A 24,887-nucleotide genomic window follows, 5' to 3' on the forward strand; every position below is an offset into this window, starting at 1 on the left:
CCAGACTCTAAGAAGCTGCTAACTTGTAATATAAATACCTCCAGCTAAAGATAGCTGTGCCCCATGTGATTGGAACTGCCAGCAATGAAAGACATGAACAGAGACTGTCATTGGCATCCATGGAGTTCTCTCATCAGCTGATACCAGTGGCATTTCTTCAAATGAAACACAGAGAAGCCACTCCAGGGATGGACAGCACTTGGCTGCCTGTTGGTCATGGGATCATCAAATAAAGGTGGAGTGTAATTGTACTGAATGGGTCCGATTCATCACAGCTGTAACTTGTGAAATCCCTGCAGGGGTGAGGTGTGGTGCTGATACCCCAATAGCGTAGGTAGCCAGCACGGTTAAAATGCCACTCAGTGCCCTTGCCAGAAGTACAGGTTTGCCCCCACCCCATCAGGGTCTATCTCCCGTGAATTAATTAAGCACTGAAGTAAATCCTTTTTCCTCTCTCCGGTGTAAGTGCAGTAAGGAAAGAGGAGGTGATGTTTAGGTGCAAACAAGCTAGAATGTTATTCAGGATTGATTACAAAGGAGGGAGAAATGGGGAAATAACCTGACGCAGATTTGACAAACATAAAACAAAACTTGTGATCGTGATAGCAACAAATAGGGGGCTTGAAGCCCCGACCTTCTAGATCAAACCTTTGGCTCTGTGATTAAAATGGTAAGAAAACCCCTAATACAGCGACTCCTCTTTCCTCAGCACTTGGCAGAATCTGCTACTCTCAGGCTGGGGAGGAGCACTAGGGAGTCCCACAATGTCCTGTCCTGGGCTGGCGGGTGAAGAGGAGTTGCAGGCTGGCGACAGTACAAGGATGGTAAAACCCTCTTCTTCCTCCACTGCAGGCGCTGCTGGGATGGTCCCTCCTTGTCAGATGGTAGAACAGACGGACCCGGGCACGGCTACCACTAGGGCGCACAGCCCTGAGGCTGAGGCAACACAGTCCTTAGAAAGCCCCCAGGACGGGAAACGTCTGAGGAGAATAGAACGCTCATGACCACTTGGCGGGAAAATCCGGTTTAGGCTGGTCTCTGAGTGCTCGGTGCCTGAGGTGATCCAACATGGAGTCCTAGGTCAACGGTTACAAACTCCCATTGTGGGTGCCCCAATTACTAATGTAAACACCATCCTAATGTTAGATTTTAACAAGGTAGAACAATTAAATCATACTTAAACAAAATACCCTAACAGTGCTCTCCTGAGGTTACCTAGGCAGGTTGGTTGTATAAGTTTCCCGCCTTGTTGTGTATCTTGCTTGAGGCCATAAAGAGCCCTGGTTTAGGAGGCTGGCTGCTTAGCGTTTTCTAAACTTCAGGGCTACGCCTAGACTGCTCCCTCTTGTGCAAGAGAATATGCAAAAGAGGTGAAGCGGTGAATATCGCCACGCCTCATTTGCATACTTAATGAGCCGCCATTTTGCACAAGGGGCTTTTGCGCAAGAAGGAGCTGTCTGACTCTACACTGCTCCTTTTTGCGCAAAACCCCTCTCTTGCGCAAGAGCCATTCTGCCACTTCTTTTCAGGAAGAACAGCTCTTGCGCAAGAGAGGGGCTTTGCGCAAAAAGGAGCAGTGTAGAGTCAGATGGCTCCTTTTTGCGCAAAAGCCCCTTGAGCAAAATGGCGGCTCATTAAGTATGCAAATGAGGCATAGCAATAGTCACCACTTTGTCTCATTTGCATATTCTCTTGCGCAAGAGCGGGCAGTCTAGACATAGCGCTCGCCTCTTTCAGGCATCCCACAATCACACTTTTGAAAATCTTGCCTGGGGACTTCACTAGGTTTCCTTGTGGGCTTGCAAAGGCCCCTAAATGCTATTGAATTAGAAATACTTATAAGGCGAGACACTTTGCTGTGTGGATCTCAAAAGGGCCAGATTCTGCTCTGGGTTGTGCCATTGGTCAGCATTTTTACTCCAGAATTACATCAGTGTGTCAGGGAGCAGAATTAGGGTGCACACATTGAGCTTCCCTCTTTGGGGGAGCAAGGTGCTATACCAGGGAAACTGAGGCACACAGCTGTTAAGTGGTTGTTCCACAGCAAGGCTATGTCTAGACTGCAGGCTTCTTTCGAAAGAGGCTCTTTCGAAAGCATCTTTCGAAAGAGCCTCTTTCAAAAGATCGCGTCTAGACTGCAGGCGGATCTTTCGAAGAGAAATCCGCTTTTTCGAAAGAGAGCACCCAGCGAGTCTGGATGCTCTCTTTCGAAGACGGCCTCTTTACATTGAAGAACGCCTTCCTTCGAAAGAGGAACTTTTGAAGGAAGGCGTTCTTCCTCGTGAAACGAGGTTTACCGCCATCGAAAGAAAAGCCGCGTTCTTTCGAAATAATTTCGAAAGAACGCGGCTTGAGTCTGGACGCAGGGGAAGTTTTTTCGGGAAAAGGCTACTTTTCCCGAAAAAACCCCTGAGTCTGGACACGGCCCAAGTGTCTGGCAGAGCTGGAAATGGAGCACAGGTCTCTTCACTCTCCATTTTATGCTTTATTCGCAAGGACCATCGTTAATCTTTACATGTCTTAGGAGAGGCTTCTGAACTGTGATGCACAGAGCAACAGCTGGTGCTCCTCAGAGAGCCAGCTAATCACATGGTACTAGCTCCCCTTCCTAATTTCCAGATGTGGGAATGCTTTAAAGGAAGTAAATATATGTTCAGTACTTCCCTAATGTGACTTTTTCAGGTCAGCGATTGATGCACATGAGGGTTCTATTCTCCTCAGACTTTTCCCGCCCTGGTGGCTTTATAAAGCCCAGCACAACTGGGGTGTCTTTGAGAAAAATCTCTTTATTAAGATGTGGTCCACAGGCTGAGAATGTCTGAGAACTCACTTCTAGGAATTTCAGAGGCAGCTTTTCTACTTGGTGTGTACAACATCTGACACGATCTCCTTGGGAGGAGCCAGAGCTCAGGGCAGAAATGACCATAGATATGATGTTCACTCATTGCCTTTCATCTCGCAGCTGTGGCTTTTTGTATGGCTGGAAAGAGCATGCTTTCCCTCTTCATAAAAGTAAGTTATATGGCTTCAGGGAGATAACTTCTTGCATAAATCTCTGAGGCTTTAAGCCTGAATTGTGGGATTGTGCATCTGCCAGAAGACACTGCAAAAGCAGCATAGGGTCTGAGAGGGGAAAGATCCGGTATGGCTTTTGAAAGTTACATGGCTGTGGGTTCAGTGGATGAGAAAATACAGCATTCATTTTTGCTGTTACAATATCTCTTGGGTTGACAGCTGGACTGTGTCTATTCTACAACCTCAGCGCCTTCTTCTAGGCATAGTCCAACTTACTAGCTACTTCATTTAGGGACTTGGACAGATAAGGACAAGCATTTCCACATCTATGTGCCTTGTTGTGGCTGCAGTATCCAGGAGGTAGGATTAGCAATCTACTTTGTCCCTAATCTATGTGATTTGCATGTGGAAATGGGAGCTTTGACATCAATGGAAATTACCGCCCCTACTTATTGGTGGCTTTATCCACTCCGCACATCTATGCTGACCACAGTATAGTAAAGCAGAAGCTAAAACAATCCTCAGTTTGACAGCTTAGTGAGAGGTAGAGCTAAGAAGGAGGTAGAGGTTTGTATCTCAGCTCTGCCCTGGCACTCCCGTGGCTGGGTTCTCGAACACCCCAGTAGGTAGGTAGGGCAGGGTCAGCATCTCTCTGTAACACTGCTGTACTGTCTGCAGCTCCTCAGCCTCCACTCTTATCTGCTGGGCTCTGCTGCCTTCCATTCAGCTCTAGCTTGCGTGGAACTGGGTCAGTCCAGGCTGGCAATTTGGGAGAGGTGATTTGGAGCAGCCCAGAAATTCTGCGGTTGGATAGCATGCATCCAAGTGACACCTCAAGGCCTAGCACAGACTAAGGAAGGAAACGGGAGCCCAGTGTACTAATCTCCCATGCAGCGGTCCTGGGATGCATTGGGAAGCACTGCTCTACAGCGCCACCCACAGGCCAGTTAGGAACTGCATTAGCTGCACTGCTAGGGCACGTCGACACAGCAAGGCTAAAGCCGAAATAATCTACACAACTTGAGCTATGTCAATCATGTAGCTTAACTTGAAAGAGCTTATTTTGGCTTTTGGCACTGTCTATACAGCAGGAAGTCCAAGAAAGAGCACTTTTCCTCCGGCTTCCCTTTCTCCTTGTAAAATGAGGGTTACAAAAGTCGGAGTAAGAAGTCCTCCAGCTCTACATTAATTTGACATTATGCCGAAATAACTGCTTGTAGTGTAGATGCGGACTATGTTATTTCGGAATAATGTGAGTTATTCTGAAATAATGCTGCTCTGTAGACCTAGCCCTAGTTAGTCTTGCAGCAACGGGCGGAGATTGCATGCTGCTTTCGTGGCCTTTGGTTTTGCTCCCTCCCTCTCTCGGTGCATCAACCTGCAGTGAGGGCAAGGGACTATAGACCCTTGGGTATAGCCAGAGGTCAAGCTTGTGAGCCTTGAAAAGGCCTTCTGCTCTGTGTGGAGGGAGAAGGGAGGGAGAATCATTACTCTGTGGAGCCCTTTAGAGCCATTCCTGACCCAACCTGCTGGCTTGTTTATACTTTTGCTGAAGTTGCCGTATCATTTTTGGAGCCTCCCCTTCACTCCCTTTGCCCTCACTTTGTTTTTCCTTTCCTTTTTGTTCTTCGTCCTTTCTCCTGAACAACAGCTCCTTGTTGACAGCACCTGCACTCGGTGCTGGCATTGTACAGTCAGGTATAGTTGGCCTCTGCTTCCAAAAAGGAATAAGATTTCTTTGGACCCCATTCACCTGAGTTCAAGCCAAGACTGAGTCGTCATTGGCTGCAAAGCTGGTGAGTTCTGTGCATCTCTGCATGTGGCACTTTATGCAGTTTATCTAATGGAATAATTTGCATATGTGCAAATAATGTGCACGGAGTCATTTGTTTCACTTTATTGTCAACACGCCCTGCCCCAGGAAATGGTGGGGGTAAGACACAGAACTACGCAGAACTTGATGGTTGGGGGTCAATTAAGTGCTGGAGGTTGTCTCGGGTGTGGGAAGGGTGATGAAGCTGCTAGAGTGGGATGACTACGAGGGTAGATGGAGGAAGGGTGTGTCTGGTGCTTGTTTAGGGGGCTGATCACTGGCGTGTCCTCGAAGGGCTGAGTCTGGGCCACGTTGGGCCCTCATTGAGAACGCAAGCCCTGTTTCGCGAAGGATTTTGAAACTTGGCTTCATTCTGAAACAGAACAAAAATGGAACATTGCTCAATTCTCGGCAGAGTCCCCCAAACGTGTGTTCTGACCGAGTGAAACGTTTCATTTCGCTTGTGTTCCCTTTTGTATGGTAATTTACAGCAGGCTGCCAGAAGCTGGGAGGGATCCCGCCCAGATTGCCCCGTTTTGCACACTCCCCTACAGCCTTGGGACAGGCCACTGTCAGAGAAGAGACACTGGGCTAGATGGACCATTGGCCTGGCCTGGTAGGGCAGCTCTTATGTTCTTATGTGGGATGCGAAGCAAAGATAATTTAAGCGAAAAATTATTTCAGAATAAAAAATCTCAGTGTTTGGTTCTGTGTTGACACTGATGGAACTTCTTCACTTCTTCCCAAGTGACATTCCAGCAAAATCGACTCAGCTTCACAAAGCGTTTGGACTGTGGCTCCGTCTACGTTACCCTGACCAGCAGTACCGCTCCCTTGTGTGTGTATCTCCCACGTTTGCTGCTTCTGGGGTCCCCAGCAAGAGCTATGACAGGAGAGGCTGGGAGGAGCAAATACAACCTGACTCGATTTTGACGGGACACATCAGGAGCCAGCTGTGCGGCGAGAATGTATGACAGGACCGCCAGATGGGTGGGTGTCGTGCATGACACTCGGTAGCTTTGTAGCTGCTGCTTGGATCTCAGATCTGCAGGGGATAAGAAGCAGCATGTAGGCAAACTGCCAGGGGGTAAAAATGATCAATTGGCTGAGCAGGCAGATGTTAGAGCAGCAGACGGACGCAGGAAATTCAAGGTGCGGGGCACTGTCCCATCTAGAGGCACTGAGACCACTGACAGAGAGAAGAATGAGTTTCCTCTACAGCCTTAGCTACCAGCCAGCTGGCTTTTAGCTCATGCAGTTGAGGCTCATCCACTAAGCTCCAGAGGTCCCAGGCTTGATTCTGCTTGTCAACGTGACACTGGTCCACCGCTGACTCACCATGTGGACTTGAGCAAACGGCTCACTCTCTGCTCTGTGCTTCAGTTTCCCCACTGGAGAAATGCAGGTGGCGGTAGTCAGCCAACCCTTTGAAAGTGCTTTGAGATCCTGGTTCGAAGGAGCTGGGCAGGGGCAACATATTGGTTTGCGGGCAAGCTGTATATCATTGCTGCCCAGTGCCTCCCTTTTCTTGTGTCTCTTGGTCTCTGAGATGGTTCCTGACCACCTTGTTCAAAGCAAGAACATTCAACTCGCTGTTTGATCAGATAGCCGATTCCTTATCCATCACAATGGCCATACAATGCCCTAGTACATCTACTGTGCGGTTGAATGGAGGCCATTGGAAAGACATGCGTCATGCTTAGTACGAGGATGCTGCCCCTACAAGAGAAAATATCCCGCATCCCAAAAGCCACCTGCAAAATCAGCTCTAACCAGCCCTCATCCCGGCAGAGATAAGTGACTGAATGGACCAAGGACCACCACGCCTCTAGAGCCGGGCTACTCCGCTTCAGAAGCCCCAGGGACCATAATGATACTCGCAGCATATGCCGAGGGTGGCAGCTTAAGTGTGGTTGCAGATACATGCAAATATATATGCAAATATATGCAAATAGCTTCTTTCACACTTGACAGGCATGAATATACAGATTAAAGCAAGACTACACAACACACAAGCCCCATTTAAGTCAGTTCTGATTATATTAATAAAATGCAATATTTACCTGATTTCCACCCATATGACAGCACTTTTAATGAGCAATGACAGTCCAGGAATTTAACTACTAAAACACATTTCAACAGAAGACCATTATATTGACGACTTGTTCATTTTGGCTCCCACCCACATGCCGTGTGTTGAGCCCCATGTAAATCCAAACCCTCAACGCAAACAAACAGGCCGTATGCAGCCCATGGGCCATGTGTTGACTAGCCCTGCTCTAGAGGAAGTATACTGAGTCTAAGGTGACCTGCAGGGAGTGCCTACTTAATACTATGAGCGTGTAAACCCAGGATGTTCTATTTTCTGGTCCCCGGCAGAAGGACAGGGTTGAAAAGCCAGCTCTGCTCCGCTCACAGTGCGTGGTCTGGCCATTCCTGAGTGCTGCATGACCACCAAGGTGCCTCTGAGTAACAGGGTATTACTCTCTTGTGTTCGGAACCCACTGGATCCTGGCCAGAGAAGAACAGCTGTTTCTTTTCTTCACAAACAGCTTTTCTGTCTTGTTAAGGTTGCCATGGATCCATCCAACTGGTTAACAGCTGGAAAAGGGGCAGCTGCCGAAGGCTTCCCATTACGCTTCTAAAATTATGGCTACACAAACATCTCCAGCTGACACAGGCTGTAGGGAAGGTTGTGAGTCCCCCCACCCCCTGGAGCAGTGTGCAAACCAGGGAAGAGGCTTCGGGAAGAACATTTCCAGCAGCCTGTATCATTTCAGTCCCAAATACGTTGTTGCCATGCTGGGGAGCTGTCTGATGTGATGAGAGAGGAGCAGAATGGGAAATTAGGAGTCCTCGATTCTAACCCCAGTTCTGCCACTGTCACCTTGGGTGAGCCATTTAAACTCTCAAGTCTCCTTAGTTCACATAAAAGACATCTGGCAGAGATGACCTCCAGATGATAACCCCGGAGCAGGGACCGTCTCCCGCTGGTACAAACTCCCCTGCACCGCCTGCATCTCACGGGTATACTGGGATGGGTGCAGGTGTGTGTACCGGTGCGTATGGTAGGGGGTGTATCAGTCACACTCTGCATTCTAGCTCTGCTGGGCTATAGGAAGATGCAGTCAGTTAAAGCAGACCTCAAGGCTGCTCTAACTTACATTGGAGTCCAAGCAGCTCCCAGCTATGTCCAAGAATCCGGGAGTGGGTGGGGAACAAAGCTATCTTTGCCTCCTATTATGGGCCGCATTGGCTGAGAAGTGCAGTGCAGACTCTGGTCCCCCACGTCAAATTCAGAGCCGGTGTAAACAGCATCACATCTCTTGTCTGCAAAGTAGAGAGTTGAAATACATTTCAGAACCTGAAGCGTCCCCTGTAAGCTGGGTGCTTGTGCAGCCGCTCAGGAGAGTCCAATGCCACCCAGCTGATTGGCAGAGCGCCCCAGCTAGGTTCATCTGATGAAGTTTTTTTACCCACTAAAGCTTATGCCCAAAGAATCTGTTAGTCCAGTGGTTCCCAACCTTTTTTATACGGCAAACCCATTCACAAACTTTTGGCGGACCGGAATCATTTTATTTGCAAATAATGAATATTCAAATATGCAGATAAATGTTACCAGTCTGTCAAAAGTTTGTGAATGGGTTTGCCAGGCCGTGGTATAAAAAGCCCCAGTCCCCAGAGCTGCCCAGTGCCAGCCCTAACCTCTAGAGCCCCCCACTCCTCCAGTACCCCCCAGCACCAGCCACTGACCCCAGAGTCCCCTGCACCCAACCCCCCCCAGTGCCAGCAACCCATCCCAAACGCCTCAGTGCCTGCCCTCTGCCCCTTAGTGCCCCCTACCAGCAGTCTCCCCAATTCCAGCCTCCTGCTTCCAGAGCCCCACTGCACCCAACTCCCTCAGGACCCGCCCCTAGAGCCCCCTAGTGCCAGCTCCGCACCCCAGACACCCAGCCCCAGAGCCCCCCAGTATTAGCTTTGCTCCCAGAACCCTCCAGCATTAGCTGCACTCCCCATAACCCCCTGTGCCTGCCCTGCCCTCTCAGCTAGCCTTGTGCTGCCTCCCAGCCGCCAGCTGATGTGCTGGGCTCCATGCAGCTCTTCTGTGGCCAAGAGGAGACCCTGCCCATGCCCAGCACTGGTTGGCTGAGAGGCAGGGCAGGACATGCCTCTCCCAACAGCCACGGTGTGAAGGGAGGCACTGGGCATGTACCTCAGCCCTGGCCCCTATAACCACTGTGGTCTGGCAGCCAGTGGTTTAGGAACCACTGTGTTAGTCTTTAAGGTGCCACAGGACTCGTTGTTGCTTTTGCAGATACAGACTAACACAGCTACCCCTCTGAGACACAGCTAGATTGTGCTGATCTTGGTGGTGCACATTTGCACATGCATCAGTGCACACAACAAAATGTATTCCACACATGAATGGAAAAGATTAGAGGGAACATTGATTACCTGCCACAGCAGGGTTTTGTGAGAGTTAAATCATGTTTATCAGCTGGTTTGTGAGTCTCAGGTGTGCAAAGTGCAGTGGGGGGAGGGGTTGTATTTGTTTTGCTGTACACGGTTTGTTGCCTTTTGTGCCCCAGGTCTAGATGAGTTGCAGCTGATTGTGTGCACCTGTTTCTGCAGCACGCTGGATGCTGCGCTCCGGCCAGGCTGAGCAGTGACTATTTACATAGAGCTATGATGTGGGAGAGTGAGGAGAGTGCTTTTCTATGGCCAAGATGATTTGGAACATTCCTTCGAACAGACGGAACGGGTGCCTAGCCAGGAGTAACAACGAGGGGAGACGACCAGCTGGACTGCACATTCCGTGGCAGCAGGTCAGAAATGAGAAAGAATGAACGGAGTGTGGGTGGGGGTTTGGGGGTGTCTATTTCAATCACACAGAAGAGACCCCAAGGTGGCAGGAGGTTCCAAACTGGGCTGACTGGCTTGTATGCTTTGAATCTGTTAGGCTACGTCTAGACTGCAAGCCTCTTTTGAAAAAGAGCATCTAGACTACAACCAGTATTTTTGAAAAAGCAAGCCGCTTTATCGACAGAGAGCACCCAGGCAGTCTGGATGCTGTCTTTCGAAACAGCACAGTTTGCATTCCATAGTGCCTTTTCTTGAAAGAGCACTTTCGAAAAAAGGCGTTCTTCCTCGTAAAATGAGGTTTTCCACGGTTGAAAAAACTGCCACGTTCTTTCGATTTACTTTTGAAAGAATGTGGCAGCAGTCTAGACGTAGGGGACGTTTTTTTTTTTTTTTGAAAAAAGGCCACTTTTTTTCGAAAAAACTCTGTACTCTAGACACACCCGTAGAGATTTATGGGAAGCTAAATCAAAGATGCTGGCAAAGGGGGCACCTCGGGCCCCTTTGAATTGCTGCTGGGTGTTCCACGCGGCTTTGGGGGCTGCAGGGCTAAACTCCAGGTGGTGCCAAGGGCTGACCGCCCTTGGCCCCACCCTTTCCTCCTTCAGATCTGCCCCTTCCAGGGCAGAACTGCCCCCCATACCTTGTCCCTAGGCCTGCAGTGGCTGTCTGCCCCACTGCTTCTGGGGCTTCTGGGCTCATTGGCTCTGCTGCAGGACAGCACGATGCAGCCTTTATCTACGTCACACTGGTGGGAAGAGAACAAAGGGGACTCATCCGAGGACGGTCTCCCCTTTGCTGGTGTCCTTCTACCTTCCCTTCACCGAAAAAAATTCCCTCCCTCCAAAAACAGAAATCCGATCTAAGCAGCAGCAGGACGCTCTGTGGAATGTTCAAATAGGCGGCACAGCAAGAGTTTGCTTCTTAGCAACAAAAATGTTGTTCTGGGTTGACTTCAGTTCACCATGAGGTTTATGATGAAGCAAGGTCCATCTTATTAATAGAAGTTCAGGGCAGGAGGGGAATTGTTCTGACCATTTAGGCCTGACTCCCTGCCTCACACCGGCCAGAGAATTTCACTGAAAAATTCTGGTGTCAAGCTCAATAGCTTGTGGCTGAGAAAGGACACGTCTTTGGGAAAGAGGGCCAGCCGTGACTGACGACCCCAAATGATGGAGAACTTCCCACATTCCTGATTAATGTGTTCCGATGGCTAATTATCCTCCACCTTGAAATCATGCCTCTGATTTCCAGCAGCAGCAGCAAAAGAAAAATGAAGCAAAGCAAGGGCAGGCTCGTCGACAGGGGGGGCAAAAGGGGCAATTGCCCCAGGGCCTGGAGATTCAAGGGGGGCTGGAGATTCAAGGGAGGCAGCAGTGGCAGCTGGAGCCTCCGTCCCCTTTGAATTGCCATGGGAGCACTGCTCCACGACTTCACTGGGGACTGAGTGTGGGGGAGGGAGGGCATGCTGTAGTTTTGGCGGCACTAAGGGCTGACAGTCCTCAGCCCCGCCCCTTCCATCTGAGGCCCCGCCCCTTCCATCTGAGGCCCCGCCCCCCAGCTTGCCTTGGGGCCCACGGTGGCTGTTGGCCCCGCTGAGCAGAAGGAACTAGAGGTCTGACAAATGGAAAGATCCTTCTGTCTCAGGAGGCGATAGTAGCCTCCATCAAAGATGGTCCTCTCTCTGGAGAAGCGCAGAAAGCTGTTCACATGATCCTGCTGTTTCTTCTATGTGGGATTAGCTGTCAGTCTCTCACCCTCGACGAGCCTCTCTTGTCCAGCAGTCTTTCCCCACATTCCCAGTGTCCGCAGAGGGTACAGAATGCCAAGCGACAAAGCCACCTCCAACCTTCTTCAAAGCCCTGGGCTGCAGCACAGCCTGCCGGCGCCAGGCATAGCATATGTATCCAGTTTTAAATAAAAATGGCACTAGAGCTGACCAGTAGAAAGAACGGATCACATTTCCAGCCCCAGCTTCTGCACTCGCCTACCTTGTTTTGCACCAAAGCTGTTTCAGCACGTGCAAAACTGGTTGCACAGCATTTGGCATGGGAATGTTATTTGGAGGTGATGTGCGGATCCATGCCTGGTTTTGAGCATACAAAGGCTGGAGGCTCAGCTATCAGTCCAGAACCCTTCCCGTTTCAGAAGGCACTGATCTGAATCTCTGAATCCTCGGGCATTTTATGTCCATGTCAGAGCCAAAAGGGACTCGGCTCTTGGTTCTGACTTGCAAGCAACCAAAACGACAGGAGAAAAACAATCTAATATCTAATCTAAATATAAGGCAGGTTTTCTGAGGGTCATCAATTCGCGTCTAAGGCCAGAAGAAATCACTAAGACTTTCTGCTCTGCCTGCATAAACAGACTGTAGAACTTCCTCTGGACTAATTTCTGGTTGAACGAGAGCCAATCATCTAGAAGACCATTGGGTTGTTTCTGGTCCTTACAGTCTCTGCATAGCAGGAACCTAATCTTACCACTTCTTGCCACCCTCTCGGTTCCAGTCTCAACTCAGAGAAGATGGAAGAGTTGATTGCCACAGTCCACGCCGAGCTGCATGTCATGCGACGCTAGTGCTAAAGGTCCACCAAGTAATGGAGAAGCCTGTGTACTAAGGGGAACCAGGTGCTACTGAAGAGCATGGGGAGAACTTAGATTAAAGCCCAGGATGCCTCAAATCTGTAAAGATAAAGCACAAAGTGGAGGGTCAGAACAACACTATACAAAGGTCCCCTGCTTTCTTAACAGCACTGATCCCCTTTAGCATGGAGGGAGCAGCGAACCAATGCCTCCAATTTTGAGGATGGGGTTGGGTGTGTTTTTCTCTTTGCTGTCAGCCAGGCACCTCTTTGTGCTGTCAAATCAGCCTCCAGCTTCTGAACATACGCCAACTTGTCCTTTGACCCCCATGGGGCACGTTTACATTGTGGCATCAGACACGGAGGCCGGAGAAGATGCTGTTTTACCTGCAAGGGAGTTTACACCAGTGCCAGGGGCAGCAGAATGCAGTGTGGTTCGTTTGGTTTCTGGAGGGGCATGAGGTGACAGGTACAGTGTTGGGGCCTGATCCCAAGAGGTGCTGAGGTCCCATCGCTCTCCTTGCAGTGCTGACAGCAGTGGGGAAGATAGGGCTCTACAGCCAATCAAACCCAATGGAAAGATCATGGGAAGAACAATGAATTACATCCCACCCACATAGTTCCTCCTACCACAGTTTATAACTGGGACGGTTCTTCCCCACATATTGCATGCTCTTTACCAGAACAGACTCACAGTGTTTTCACTGGCTTCCTGGCTGTGGTTTGGCATCTGGTGCATCGATCTTATTTTGTGAGTCAGAAGAACTATGTCTGGTCTTTCCCACATGTCACTCACGTGTGTATGTTCAGTAAAGAACTGCCCTGATTCAGTTAGGAAGGGCTCTCCATTGGTTTCAGTGCAGCTCTGCTGCTTTACAACAGCTGAGAGCTGGCCTGGGAGCTAGCTTTTGGCAAATTAAGACCTTTTGAGTCCTTACAATCATTGCTTGTGGTCAAGGTTTGTATTTACAGTGTAATTTCACCCAAGTGATCGCACTGCTGGATGGCTTTTTTAAAGTTACTTGCCATTTTGGGGGGCATTGTTAACCCAAATAGCATAACCGCCAGGAGCCACAGATGCAATCTGAGTTGTGCTAGGAAAGCAATCTGAAGAATAGGGCTACTAGTGTATCAGAAGACCGTAAAGCTCTCTAGCAAACACTGAGCTCAGTCCTGCTTTCACTGAAGTCCATGGGATTTTTGGCATGAATGTCAAGGGGAGCAGGGCACGGGCCAGTAGCTGCATAAATGCAACACACTTCCAAACCTCCCTAATAAGAATATTTCTATCGCACGTCTCATGGCCAAAGTGGATCGTGCTCATTCTGTGCAAAGGAGGCAGTTACACTGTGTCCTGGATGAAAGGAGAAAGAAACTGAGGCAGTGAGAGGGGAGGCAACTTGGGTTAGTGGATAGAGCTCTGGATGGGGTCCAGAGACCTGGATTCTATCCTCAACTCTACACAGAGCAGATGTGTGACCCTTGGAGAAATCGTTTCCGCTGAGTCTGCCTTGTCTATTTAGGTTGTAAACACTTTGGGGGCAGGGTCAGCCCCAAGCATCCTGGGTCCCCGATCTCAAGAAGGGGACACTAGTTGCCGCCACAATATGTGTGATTAATCACCATTTAAAGTGGCTTACCTGAGAGCACCCAGTGGTAGTGTTATGATGGGAATATGGTGGGTACGTCTACACTGCCGGGAAGCCTCACAATTAGTCGGAGGCAGGCTTCCTTAATGTAAACGTGCTACCTCGATTTAGAGTCCCAGGAGGCACTGGGGAGGAATAACTTAGGGATGGCCCTGAAGAGGGACTATTTCGAAATAGCAGCAGTGGAGTGTCTACACAGGCCTTATTTCGATATAGCTACTTCAGAATAGGCGTTATGCCTCATAGAATGAGGTTCACAGATTTTGGAATGAGCCATCTGGTATTTCAAAACTATTTTGAAATAACGGAATAGCTGGGTAGACACTTGCATTGTTATTTTGAAATAACGCCAGTGGTCTCAAAGTACTGGTGCAGTATAGACGCACTCGGTATCTTCTATCATGTGCCCCTTTATTCCTCCAGCTCATGCTGCTGGAAGAAAATCACTTGGTTGGAAGTATTTTCTGGTGCGTCCCTTCATCATGTCTTAAAGGCTGAGCTAAAGAGAGAATCTTTCACACATATCCGGCCCCTCCCCGGGTATCCTGGAGATTCTGCTTGTAAGATTTTTCAGTATCTGTAGTAGTCTAACAAAATAGCTATATAAAGACATGTACCATAAAGTACTATTTTTACAAACCCTGGTTGCCAGATCTGATATCAGCAGAGCGGAGGCTAGCTCATGCTTGCGGGCAAGGCCCACATGGGTCAAAGGAAAGTACTAGGCTGTTAGTGTCAAAACGATTTTTAGTTTACGGATGTGAGCTAAACAAATTCCAGCCCTTCACCTGAAGCCTTAAGAACAGGGGGATTTTATGGGGATTTTTGAAAGACCGTTTTTTAATCATTTAAATATTTATATTGCTCTGCCTCTTAATGTTTTCCCCTTTGGCTCCAGGAGTGATTACCACAGCTCTCTCATGCAGCAGCATCTCTGACATGTTGTCTTTGCGTTTGTTGCTGTGATTTATCTCTCCAAATGCCTGGCAAGGGCTTGCATTTGAAAAAACACTTAGCTCTGAACTCAGATTAATTTTTAACACGTGTATGCAACATTCCCAAAAGAGAAGGGCTGCTAAGGCCTCTCCTTGGTGCACCTGGGGGCAAATTGGTACCTGGGAATAGATTGTGATTAGGTATGAGTGGGGCGTGAAGAAGGGGGGCGGGGTTTCTGTGGGTGCTAAGAGCTGTGTCCTTTACTCTGTGAGCTGTTCAAGGACCCGATGCAGCCTTTGTCGGTGCTCTCCAAACACGCAAAGACTTGAGGCCTTAGCTCTGCCCGAGGCACTAGAAGTACCATAGGGACCTTCTTATAGGGTGTTGTGTGCACTTTCCTTGTGCGCGCTCAGAGACACCCGTCTATAGTCAATTCCTTTGCACAGGACTAGTGCAAAGCAGCTGTGAACCAGTGGAGCCAGCTGGCTGGGCATTCCCCACAGGCAGTGTTTCTCAAACTTTTTGGCCTGTGGCCCATCCTGCTCCATGAAGCCCTTTCCAGGGACCACCTGCCAACCACCCATGATGACAAAATGGGTGCAAGAGAGGGTTGGGAGTGGGGGGTCTAGCCAGAAGATTGGGTGCAAGCGTGGGTCGAGGGTGGAGGGGTCTGGCCAGAAAGTTGGGTGCCAGAGCCGGCTGAGGGTGGAGGGGTCTGGCCCAAAGGTTGGGCACTGGAGCGAGCTGAGGGTGGAGGGGTTCTGGGATGGAGGGAGGGTGCAGGAGCGGGGTGGAGGTGCAGGGTCTCAGAGGAAGGGAGGCGCATGAGGGGATGGGGATGTGGGATCTGGGCATGAGGGATATGGGGGGGGGTTACTTGGCTCCATGCCTCCCGCAGCTCTCGGGCACTGCCCCGCCTGCTCTCATTGGCCATGATTCCAGCCAATGGGAGCAGCAGGGAAAGCCTCCAGGCAGCGGGACGGGGAGCAGCAACCCGTAGAGCAAGCTGGATCTGGCCCACAAGGCTCGCCTTGCCCCCCCTCCACAGTGGGAAGTTGGCGCTGGTGCTCCAAACTTGCAGGGGGTGGGGCACGAGGTGGGAGCACCAGCACTGGCTCCCCATGGCAAGGGAGGGTAATCCCTGAGCCTGCAGCCCACCTGCAAGACTGTTGCAAGCCACTAGTGGTCCGCAGACCATACTTTGAGAACCATTGCACTAGGGCAAGGGCATCCCTAGGTCATCTTAGAGTGGACTGCCTGGCACTTGAACCCCCATCCGCTGGTGTAAGGACTGTGTTGCTCACAAGGCTAAGAAGTTGTCATGCCCAGAGCACTGCTGTCCTCTGGCAATCCCTGGTTTGCATACTAGCCATCTGGGTATTTTGGAGAGGCACTGAGGCTAACCAATGCTGGGGGCAGGGCCAACCTAGGAGTAGGCCAAGGATCAGCAAGCTACAAAGGGCAACCGTGAACCCCTTAGTAGCACCTACTACAAACTGTGATAGAAATGTAGCCATGTTAGTCTGGTGTAGCTAAAACAAAATACAGGACTATGTAGCACAGGACATACCACACTAATACCAACCCTGGTACCTTCCCTTGCAACAAACCCTGTTGCCAGCTTTGTCCACATATTCACTCTGGTGACACCATTATTGGGCCTAACCAAGTGAGTTATAAGATCAAGAACATATATTCCTGCGCCTCCAGAAATATAATCTATGCTATCATGTGCCGAAAGTGTCTGTCTGCTATGTACATTGGACAAACGTCTCAGACACTTCGCCAAAGAATCAATGCCCACAAAACAGACATTAGACAGGATCACAAAGAAAAAACAGTTGCTTGCCATTTCAACCAGAAAGGACACTGTCTCAATGACCTACTCACCTGCATCCTACTTCAGAAGACATTCAAATCTGCACTTGAAAGAGAATCCTCTGAACTGGCATTCATGCTAAAATTCGACACTCTCCGTGGAGGCCTGAACAAAGACTCCAGGTATCTTACCCATTACAAAGATAGCTTCCCTAATTATCACCTCTAACACTATTAACTCACAGACATCTACCCTTCCCCACCTCTAATATCATTAACTCACAGGCATTCACCTTCCTTCCCCCCCCCCCCCCCCCCCCGCATCCCTCTTCTGTTCTGAAATGTGATTTGTCCTTTTCATATGTGTTCACTTTTTTTTTTAATTGTATCCTTTGGTATATATGGCTGTGACTATTTTCTTCCACTATTTGATCTGAGGAAGTGGGTCTGGCCCACGAAAGCTCATCATCTAATAAACCATCTTGTTAGTCTTTAAAGTGCTACATAGTCCTGTATTTTGTTCTACTACAAACTGGACACAGCAGAGCACCTGGGCCAGTGGCCCCGTCTCTCGGAGTTGGTGGAGAAGCCCAGCCCCTCCTCCGAGGTGAACAGAGCCCTCAGACAGGAGTGCACACTGGTGGCTGGCTGCATGTTTTGGGGCTTTACTGGCTACTGGCACAGCCACAGGGCTTGATGTTCTCAGCACAAGAGAAGCCAGGTCTACACTAGACCCAGAAGGTCGGCTCTAGGTATGCAGCTCCAGCTAGGTAAATAACGTAGCTGGAGTCAACGTACCTGAAGCCGAGCTTGGTGCCGTCTTCACAGCGGGAGGGCGATGGGAGCAAATGCTCCGGTCGGCTTCCCTTACTCCTTGCAACTGCGAAGGGTACCAGCACTGACTGGGGGCACCCTCAGTGTTCGATTTAGCAGGACTTAACTAGACCTGCTAAATCGAATGCCAGAAGATTGATCTCCGGCACAGCAAGTGGAGATGTGGCCTCAGTTGTTACAAATGTTTGGCAAAAGCCCTTGCACAGAAACAATACCGCACAAGAGGAGGTGGCATGGCCTAATGGTTAGGGCAGGCCTCTGTGTTCTGGTTCTCAGCCCTGACAATGATCTTTGGGCCTCTATGTGCCCCTTTCACTGAGGGGTGTGTGTGTGTGTGTGCAGTATTTTCTTCAGGGGGTGCCTTGAGGCTGAATTAATAATGGGCTTTGAGACTCATAGGGTTGTCACCAGACAACCGCAAAGTGCAGCTACTGCTGCTTTACGCCCCCTGAGTGTAGCCCACACTATGTTTGGGGGTGACTGGAGTGGAGGCATTTGGGAGCCTGCGCTAGTTCTATTGAAATCAATGGAATAGCTGTGAGGAAAAGGTAGAGGCTAGAATCAGCTCCTTTGACCTCATACTAGGCCTGGCACCTTTTCAGAAGGCTGCACATTGGTGTGGCTGCACTCAAGACGACAGAGCTAAGCCAATTCACGCCCTCTGAGGGCAAGGCCCTGAAAATGGACAGAGCAGTCGTGCTGCCAGGAAGGCATCCTGGGCCTGTGTTGTCTTCCTTGGGACAGCGCATGTGTTTCAGGGTCTGCCTCTGCAGCCGTTGCTCCGCAAGGCCGTCTCACTGGGCCGGATTCAAAGCTTCCTTTGGAGCTGTGCCTAATTTACGCTGGCATGAGATTGGGGGCTGGGCCCCAAAGAGGGGCTGTTTGTCTAACGGCAGCAGGATTAGCCCCCATGTTAATTAGGCCGGGAGGCCTGACTTTTCCAGCGCTTTGCCGTGTTTATGTAAGGGCCTTGCTAACAGCACCATTAATCACAATCAGTGCCAGCTTTGGGCCCTAGTGAACTGGCGGGTGTTTTGATAAGACTGTTTTATGTGAGCTGCTAGGAAAATGAGTCATTTTTGCACTGGAGCTACAGTAACCACCAGTTACCATATTTATCGCAAGAAAGGTCAGTGTGAAAACCTGGCGGTGCCCCGGCAAGACCACTGCATTCCCAGCCCTGAGAAGAAGCTGATTGATGCATCTAGCCGATAGCATCACCAGAGCCAGTCTCCAAGGCGCAGGCTGGACTGTTGCAATCGGGAGACTATTTCTGGCTGGTTTAAAAATAGCTCCCTTGTTTTCACAGATGACAGGCGGGATAATAATGTTGCAATGATGTATCTTAAAAGAGCTGTTCATCCCCAGGGAGCAATTTGCTAAGCAGGAGCCCAGGCCTGCTTTCTCTCCCAGCGAAATCCCTGTGTGAGCAAGGCCATGTCTACATTTGGGCTTGCCAAGTGGTAATGTTTAAAAACCGGACACTCGAGTAGGAGTGCCAGAACCACCCCTCCCCCACCTCTTCCCCAAAAGCCCCACCCCTGTCCGGTTCTTCTCCCCAAGGTCTCGCCCCATCCATTCCTCTTTACCCCTTTCCCTAGTCGCTCACTGCTTTTCCTCTCCCTTTCCCCCCCAGTCTGGTTCAGGAGGGACTTGCCTGTGGGGCCAGGGCTGGGCGCTGCTGGCACCTGGTGCAGGTAGGAGGCAGCACTGGCTGAGTAGGCTCAGGTGATGGTCCCGTAGCCCCCCTGCCTACCCTGCCCGCAGTAGCCAGACTTTGGGTGTCCAGTCAGTAGCTCTGTCTGGACACTGCCAGGTACCCTTTGAGACCGGACTTCCCGGGTATAAACTGGGCACCTGGCCACCCTGCCTACGTTAGGGCAGGGATAGCGGTGTAGCCATGGCACCATAGAGAGGCTGCCATAACCCCGGAGTGTAGACGCAGTCTATAGCAACGGAAGGGCTTTTCCCCATCACGGTAGAGAAGCTACGTCCTTGAACGATGGCAGTTGGCTCTCGGGGAGCACTCTTCCATCACTGCGGCAAGGCCGGTGCAGCTGCTGGGCACAGAGGTGTGGACTGTTCATACCCCTGAGCGCTGCCGTTCAGTTGACCTGAATTTTAGGTGTAGACCAGGGCTAAGAACAGCAGGATGGATCCCCAAACAAGCACACATGGTCTGTGTGATCCAAGTAGACAGGGCCGGATCCTGATCTGGTAAAAATCGCCACAGAAACATTGACTTGAGTTTACACCACCTACTCTGATTACACCAGCTGAGTTTGTTTCGCTTTCAGTTGATGGTTTTAATGTATTATTAGGGGATTTTTTGGGGGGGGAGGGGGTTTGCTTATTTTATTGCTCCCAATCTGGCCTTTCAATTGGCAGAAGTATTAGTCCTATTAATGCTTGTGGGAGCAGGGAGATTTGCAAATGAGGAGCAGACAGTCGCTATAGCAACCGCGATAGTGTTCTATCAATCTCTTACAGCAAACGAACGAATGGAAGGAGTGATAGCTAGTGGTTAGAGCAAAAGGGCCAGGATGTCTGGGTTTTATTCCTGACTCTGCTGGGAGTCGGGGGGAGACGGGGGGGACGACGACTCCATGGAGTGCAGGGAAGTCACTTTGGATTTTCACTGACCTAACTGGGAGCTGAATCGGACTCATTGTCTTCAGCTGTATTTGGTCGCTCTCTGGAAAAAGTTGGCCTCTGCTAACCTTCAACTAACTGTCACATGAAAAAATATATAAACATCATCTGAGCTCTTAAACTCGGCTGGGCGGCTTCACTTCCCAAAGCAGCCGAGATAGCTGCTGAGATACGCTTTGTGTTATGGCAGCTCCTAGAGGCGCTACTCAGAGATCCCCCCCCTTGGGGCTGGACACACGGATCACAAAAGCCTGGTTCCTGCCCCTCCCTCCCCAATACGTCCAGTCCAGGTAAACAGAGTCCCATGGGATTGCTTATTTTCTTCAGATGCTCGGAGTGTATTTAGACAAGCACCCCCATAATTACCCAAGTCGGTTCCTGTGAACCAAAGCAAAACCTCCCTGGCCGCTAAATCTCAGACAGGATCAAAGAGTTGGAAGGGCAGCCTTGTGGATAGTGCACTGGGCTGTAGCTCAGGGCAATTAGGGTCTACCCCTAGCTCAGCCACAAGCTTCCTGCATGATCCTAGGCGCTCTGCTCTTGCCTGGGGGTTCTCTCTGTGTTTCTGCACAAGAGGATCGCGCAGGAGGGACCCAGCGTGCAGAGGAGATGACAGGCACACACATCTCTGTTTATTTATTACGGAGCAACTGCACATCTTTGAGTGGCGGCTGAAATAGTGGATAGGCTCCCGGGGAGCCGTGTGATTCGAGGAGGGCTTGGAAGGAGGAGAGGGTGGGTTCCTAGGGAGGTTTTCCCTTCTCCTTTTAACAGCTCCTTGCAGCCGCCTTATCTTCCCAACGGAAGTATTCGTAGCGTGTGCGCTGCGGGGATGCTGCGCAGCACAGGGTGATGCTGGAGGGGCCAGGACTTGGCAGAGAGAAGCCCTCAAGGGAACCACAAGTGGCTGGGTTTCTTTCCCCTCTAACCAAGAGCCCTGGAGGCCTTTTTTGCAGGTTTATTTGTTTGCTATGAGGAAAGTCCCCCACGCGGATGGGAAATCGCGTCCAGCGCGGCCGGAGCGAGGCAGCAGCTTTCCTTACAAGGAGTTTGGCTGGGACTCAGCTGGCGAAAGTCGCAGGGAGTCTGAGCTCTCTTCCTCCCTGCCTCATTCATTCACGCACGGGGCTGAGGTCTGGAGCCAGCAGCCGTGGGGATGGCGCAGACGCTGCGTTCCCAGTGATTCACTCAGCTCCTCCGTGTCCGGGGGTTGGCTCGTTGCTCTGGATTCAGTGTGCGGGTGCCAGGCTGGCCCTGTCTTGAGGAGGCGTGGGCCTGCGTGTGGATGCGAGCGTGTGTGTAGGGGGCAAACCATGGAGCTGTGGATATAAAACAACAAAATCCACTCAGCACCCTCATCCTCTCTGTGTCCCTCATGAAAATCCAGCTCTGATTTCAAGGTTAGAGGACTCATTTATCTTCTGTTTCTACTCGCGGGAGGGGAGGGCACAAGGTTAGGGGCTCAGTGACAGCCTGGTCTTCTGCAAAGCACGCATCCGTTTTCCTGGGCCCAGGGTGGATTTGGTTGAGAGCGGAGGGGGAAGGGGGGAATTGCAAGGAAAGACTCGGTAAAACGTAGGGTGAATTCTTCCCCGCGGGGAGGGGCATGCAGCGGGGAGGCTGCGCTTTGCTTAATGAAAGGATGCAAAAGAAATGGCCCTGAGGAGGACAGGAAAGTTCTGTTGTGTTCCCCTCCCATGACGCTTCACAGCCTTGACTTCCCAAGCTCTGTGGCTGTTCCTTTCTTTGGGCTGGGAAGAAGTTAGTGGTGCCCTGCGAGGGGGCTGGAAATTGACAGCTGGTGCTGAAGATGAGGGAACTGAGAAGGAGAGGGAGAAAGAAAGAGGGGGTGCCTGTCTCCCCAAGAATGTATGTCCCCACCCAGCCCATCTCGCCTGTGCTCTTTGGTCCCACCGAGGCAGAGGCGGGCTAGTGCTGCAGGACCTGTGGGGGGTGATGGAGCCAGTGGAGAGGGCACTAGTCAGCACTTGTGTAACTCTGGTGCACAAGTGGCAACCTGCGCTCCACCCACGAGGGTGGTCGGTCTCTTTGTGATGCTCCCATGGTGTCTCCTCGCTCGTTGGCAGGCAAGAGAATGTCCTCGATGTTTGGCAAGCCCCGGGCCACCTCCAGCGCTGCCGACCGTCACCTCCCCAGCCTACTGCCCGAGTGCAACGTGGCCATCTTAGGGTGCAGAGGATCCGGCAAATCGGGTGAGAAAGAAAGAGTCACCGTGACAGCCAGAGCCAGCCTCAGAGTTGGGCAGTGAGAGGTCTTGGGGTAAAACATGTTCAAGTCAAGTTAATTTTAGGCAGTGTGGCCTAAGGGGTAGGGCACTGGCCTGGGATTCAAGGTAGACTTTGTTCTATTCCTGGCTCCCACTGCCCTGCTAGGGGACCCTGAGCAAGTCATTTCCATGCTGTTTGCCTCAGTTTTCCGATCTGTAAAGTGGGGGGGTTGATCCTTTTTTAAGCACTTTGAGATCTATAGAGGAAAGGAACTATATAAGTCCTAGGCCTTGTTGTTATTTCCTTGAAACTACAGGTATAAAAGAAGCAAGTGGGTTGAAACTTTGCTCTACTGCTCCACCTGGTAATAAATGAGAATTTGCCATAGAGACTCAGCTTTCCCTTGATCCTAGACTTGTCCTCTGGTTTCCAGGGCTTCACATGATCATGCCCAAGGAACCAAAAGGCAACTGGTACTGGAGGGGAGCATCGCAAAGTGCTGCTAACATGGCATTAATTCACCTGCATGTTATGAAAGTGGCAGATCCTCACAGCTTCCCTTGGAATAACATCAGTCATGCTATGCTCTCTTGGGGAGCTGTCAGGGTGAAATCAAATGCTGTTCTATAGGAACTCCATTGTTTTTGAACATTCATCAGAGGCCAAACATATCTCGCCGATTTCACAGCACCCACACCACACACCCACGTGGCTCATGCCATATAAAATATGTCCCAGGAACAATGTTCTCTCTAATTTTTTTCCACCCATGTGCAGAATAAATTTAGTTATGTGCAACCAGGTATGTGCACCATCAGTAGAACCATATGCTGCTGGCTGCAGGAGCTCTACCAATCAGCTGATTGGCACCTGAATCTCCCCTGGTCAGCTGCCCAAGTGTTCAGCTTTCAGGGAACGTTGTTCAGGAATCCTCCAGGTAAGGAGAGCAGCCTTTGGAAAACAAAGCTTTCTTTATTCCCTTTGTCCTTCTCCAGATGGGTGAAGCCCCGCAGATTAGAAATTATCAGAACTCAGGCCTTGATCTAACAAAGTGCGAATGTGTATGCTTAGATTTCAGCACTTGAATGGCCCAATTGAAATCAACCACACTGCTCATGCCTAAATTACGCATTTAAGTGCCTTGCAGGATTGGACTCTCAGCTGAAAATCTTTAGATTCTGTTTACTGTAACCATTATGACTGCTTTTACACTGCCTGCTAATAGGATTCGCCTGTTGGCTGTTTTTAAAGTTACAGACTAACGCAGCAATCCCCGCTCCCCCCGACAGGGCCGGCTTTAAGCCGATTCCCCTGAATTGAGCCCCGCGCCTAAGAGGGCCCTGCTCCCGGGTGTACGGTGCACGCATGGCCTCTGCCCCAGGCGCGTGGCACATGCGCGGTGCTGCCTCAGGCGTGCAGCGCGTGCGTGGCCCCGCCCCCACAAATCAGGTCCCGCACTTCCTAAAGCTGGCCCTGCCCCGAGAGACCACCATGGCTACGTCTAGACTGCAAGCCTCTTTCGAAAGAGGCTTTTTCGAGAGATACTTTCGAAAAAGCCTCTTTCGAAAAAGAGTGTCTAGACTGCAAGCAGTACTTTCAAAAAAGCAAGCCACTTTTTCGAAAGAGAGCACCCAGGCAGCCTGGATGCACTCTTTCGAAAAAGCCCTGTTTGCATTCAAGAACGCCTTTTTCGAAAGAGCTCTTGCTAAAAAAGGCGTTCTTCCTCGTGAAATGAGGAGTACCGCCGTCAAAAGAAAAGCTGCATTCTTTTGATTTAATTTCGAAAACACGGCTGTAGTCTAGACGCAGGTGAAGTTTTTTCGAAAAAAGGCTACTTTTTTTGAAAAAACCCTTCAGTCTAGACACAGCCCATCAGACAATTATTCTCACTGAAGTCAACACCCATGTGCAAGGCAAGCAATTTGCTTGCTAGATATCCTTGGGAAAGTTTGGGGGCCTCTATAGTGGGAAATTGCTTTTCTCTGGAATGGCATTTTCTTCATGTTGACATTTAAACAATTATGACTAGAACTGAGTGAATAATACATGTGGGTCCAAATTGAACAGAAAATGGTGTTTTCATAGGGGGTTTCTCTGAAAACAGTTCACTTTGGTGTTTTGTTTTGGGTGGCGTTCCTCCTTCTTATATTTTTAATGGCCCAAATTTCTAAACACAATGCCACTTCGAACTGAGAAATTCAAATGAAAAGTTTCAAAATAGCCAGAATTTTTTTTTTCTTCGATTTTTCCAGGTTTCCTTCTACATTTTCTTTTTTGGTCAAACTATTCTTAGAATTTGACAATCGAACTTAGACGTGGAAATAATTTCAGAAAAATTATTCAGAAAAATGCATTTTTCTCTCCTTAGCTATTCACTGAAGTTTTTGTCCTCTGTTCTAATTGTGACTAACACCTGATCCTCTCTGTCTTCCGAAAGAACTGCAAAGACATTAGACTTTCATTCATTCCTTTTGTTCTTTGACTGAACTGATTCAAGTGT

The 24,887-nt window shown here is 50.0% G+C and overlaps 1 protein-coding gene and 1 long non-coding RNA gene across 3 annotated transcripts in view; both read left to right on the forward strand.

Moving 5' to 3' along the window:
• Positions 1 to 2,398: 2,398 nt before the first annotated feature.
• On the forward strand, positions 2,399 to 8,365 carry LOC142818291 (uncharacterized). Its single transcript, XR_012895695.2, has 4 exons — positions 2,399 to 3,375; positions 4,667 to 4,811; positions 5,320 to 5,444; positions 5,577 to 8,365. It is a non-coding gene; the product is annotated as an uncharacterized LOC142818291 (long non-coding RNA).
• Positions 8,366 to 16,993: 8,628 nt separating this feature from the next.
• Positions 16,994 to 24,887, forward strand: part of RASL12 (RAS like family 12) — a 37,500-nt gene continuing 29,606 nt past the window's right edge. The window contains exons 1-2 of one of the 2 annotated variants that reach the window (XM_006129189.5): positions 16,994 to 21,559; positions 22,247 to 22,372. In XM_006129189.5, the coding sequence (XP_006129251.1) occupies positions 22,255 to 22,372 (118 nt within the window). In that variant the 5' untranslated portion in view covers positions 16,994 to 21,559; positions 22,247 to 22,254. Of the gene's footprint in view, positions 21,560 to 21,592; positions 22,373 to 24,887 lie in introns of those variants that run through there. The other variant, XM_075896910.2, reaches the window with a different exon arrangement.

The sequence above is a fragment of the Pelodiscus sinensis genome, chromosome 14 (genome assembly GCF_052426305.1).
Source record: "Pelodiscus sinensis isolate ZL-2025 chromosome 14, ASM5242630v1, whole genome shotgun sequence".
Classification (NCBI taxonomy): domain Eukaryota; kingdom Metazoa; phylum Chordata; order Testudines; family Trionychidae; genus Pelodiscus; species Pelodiscus sinensis.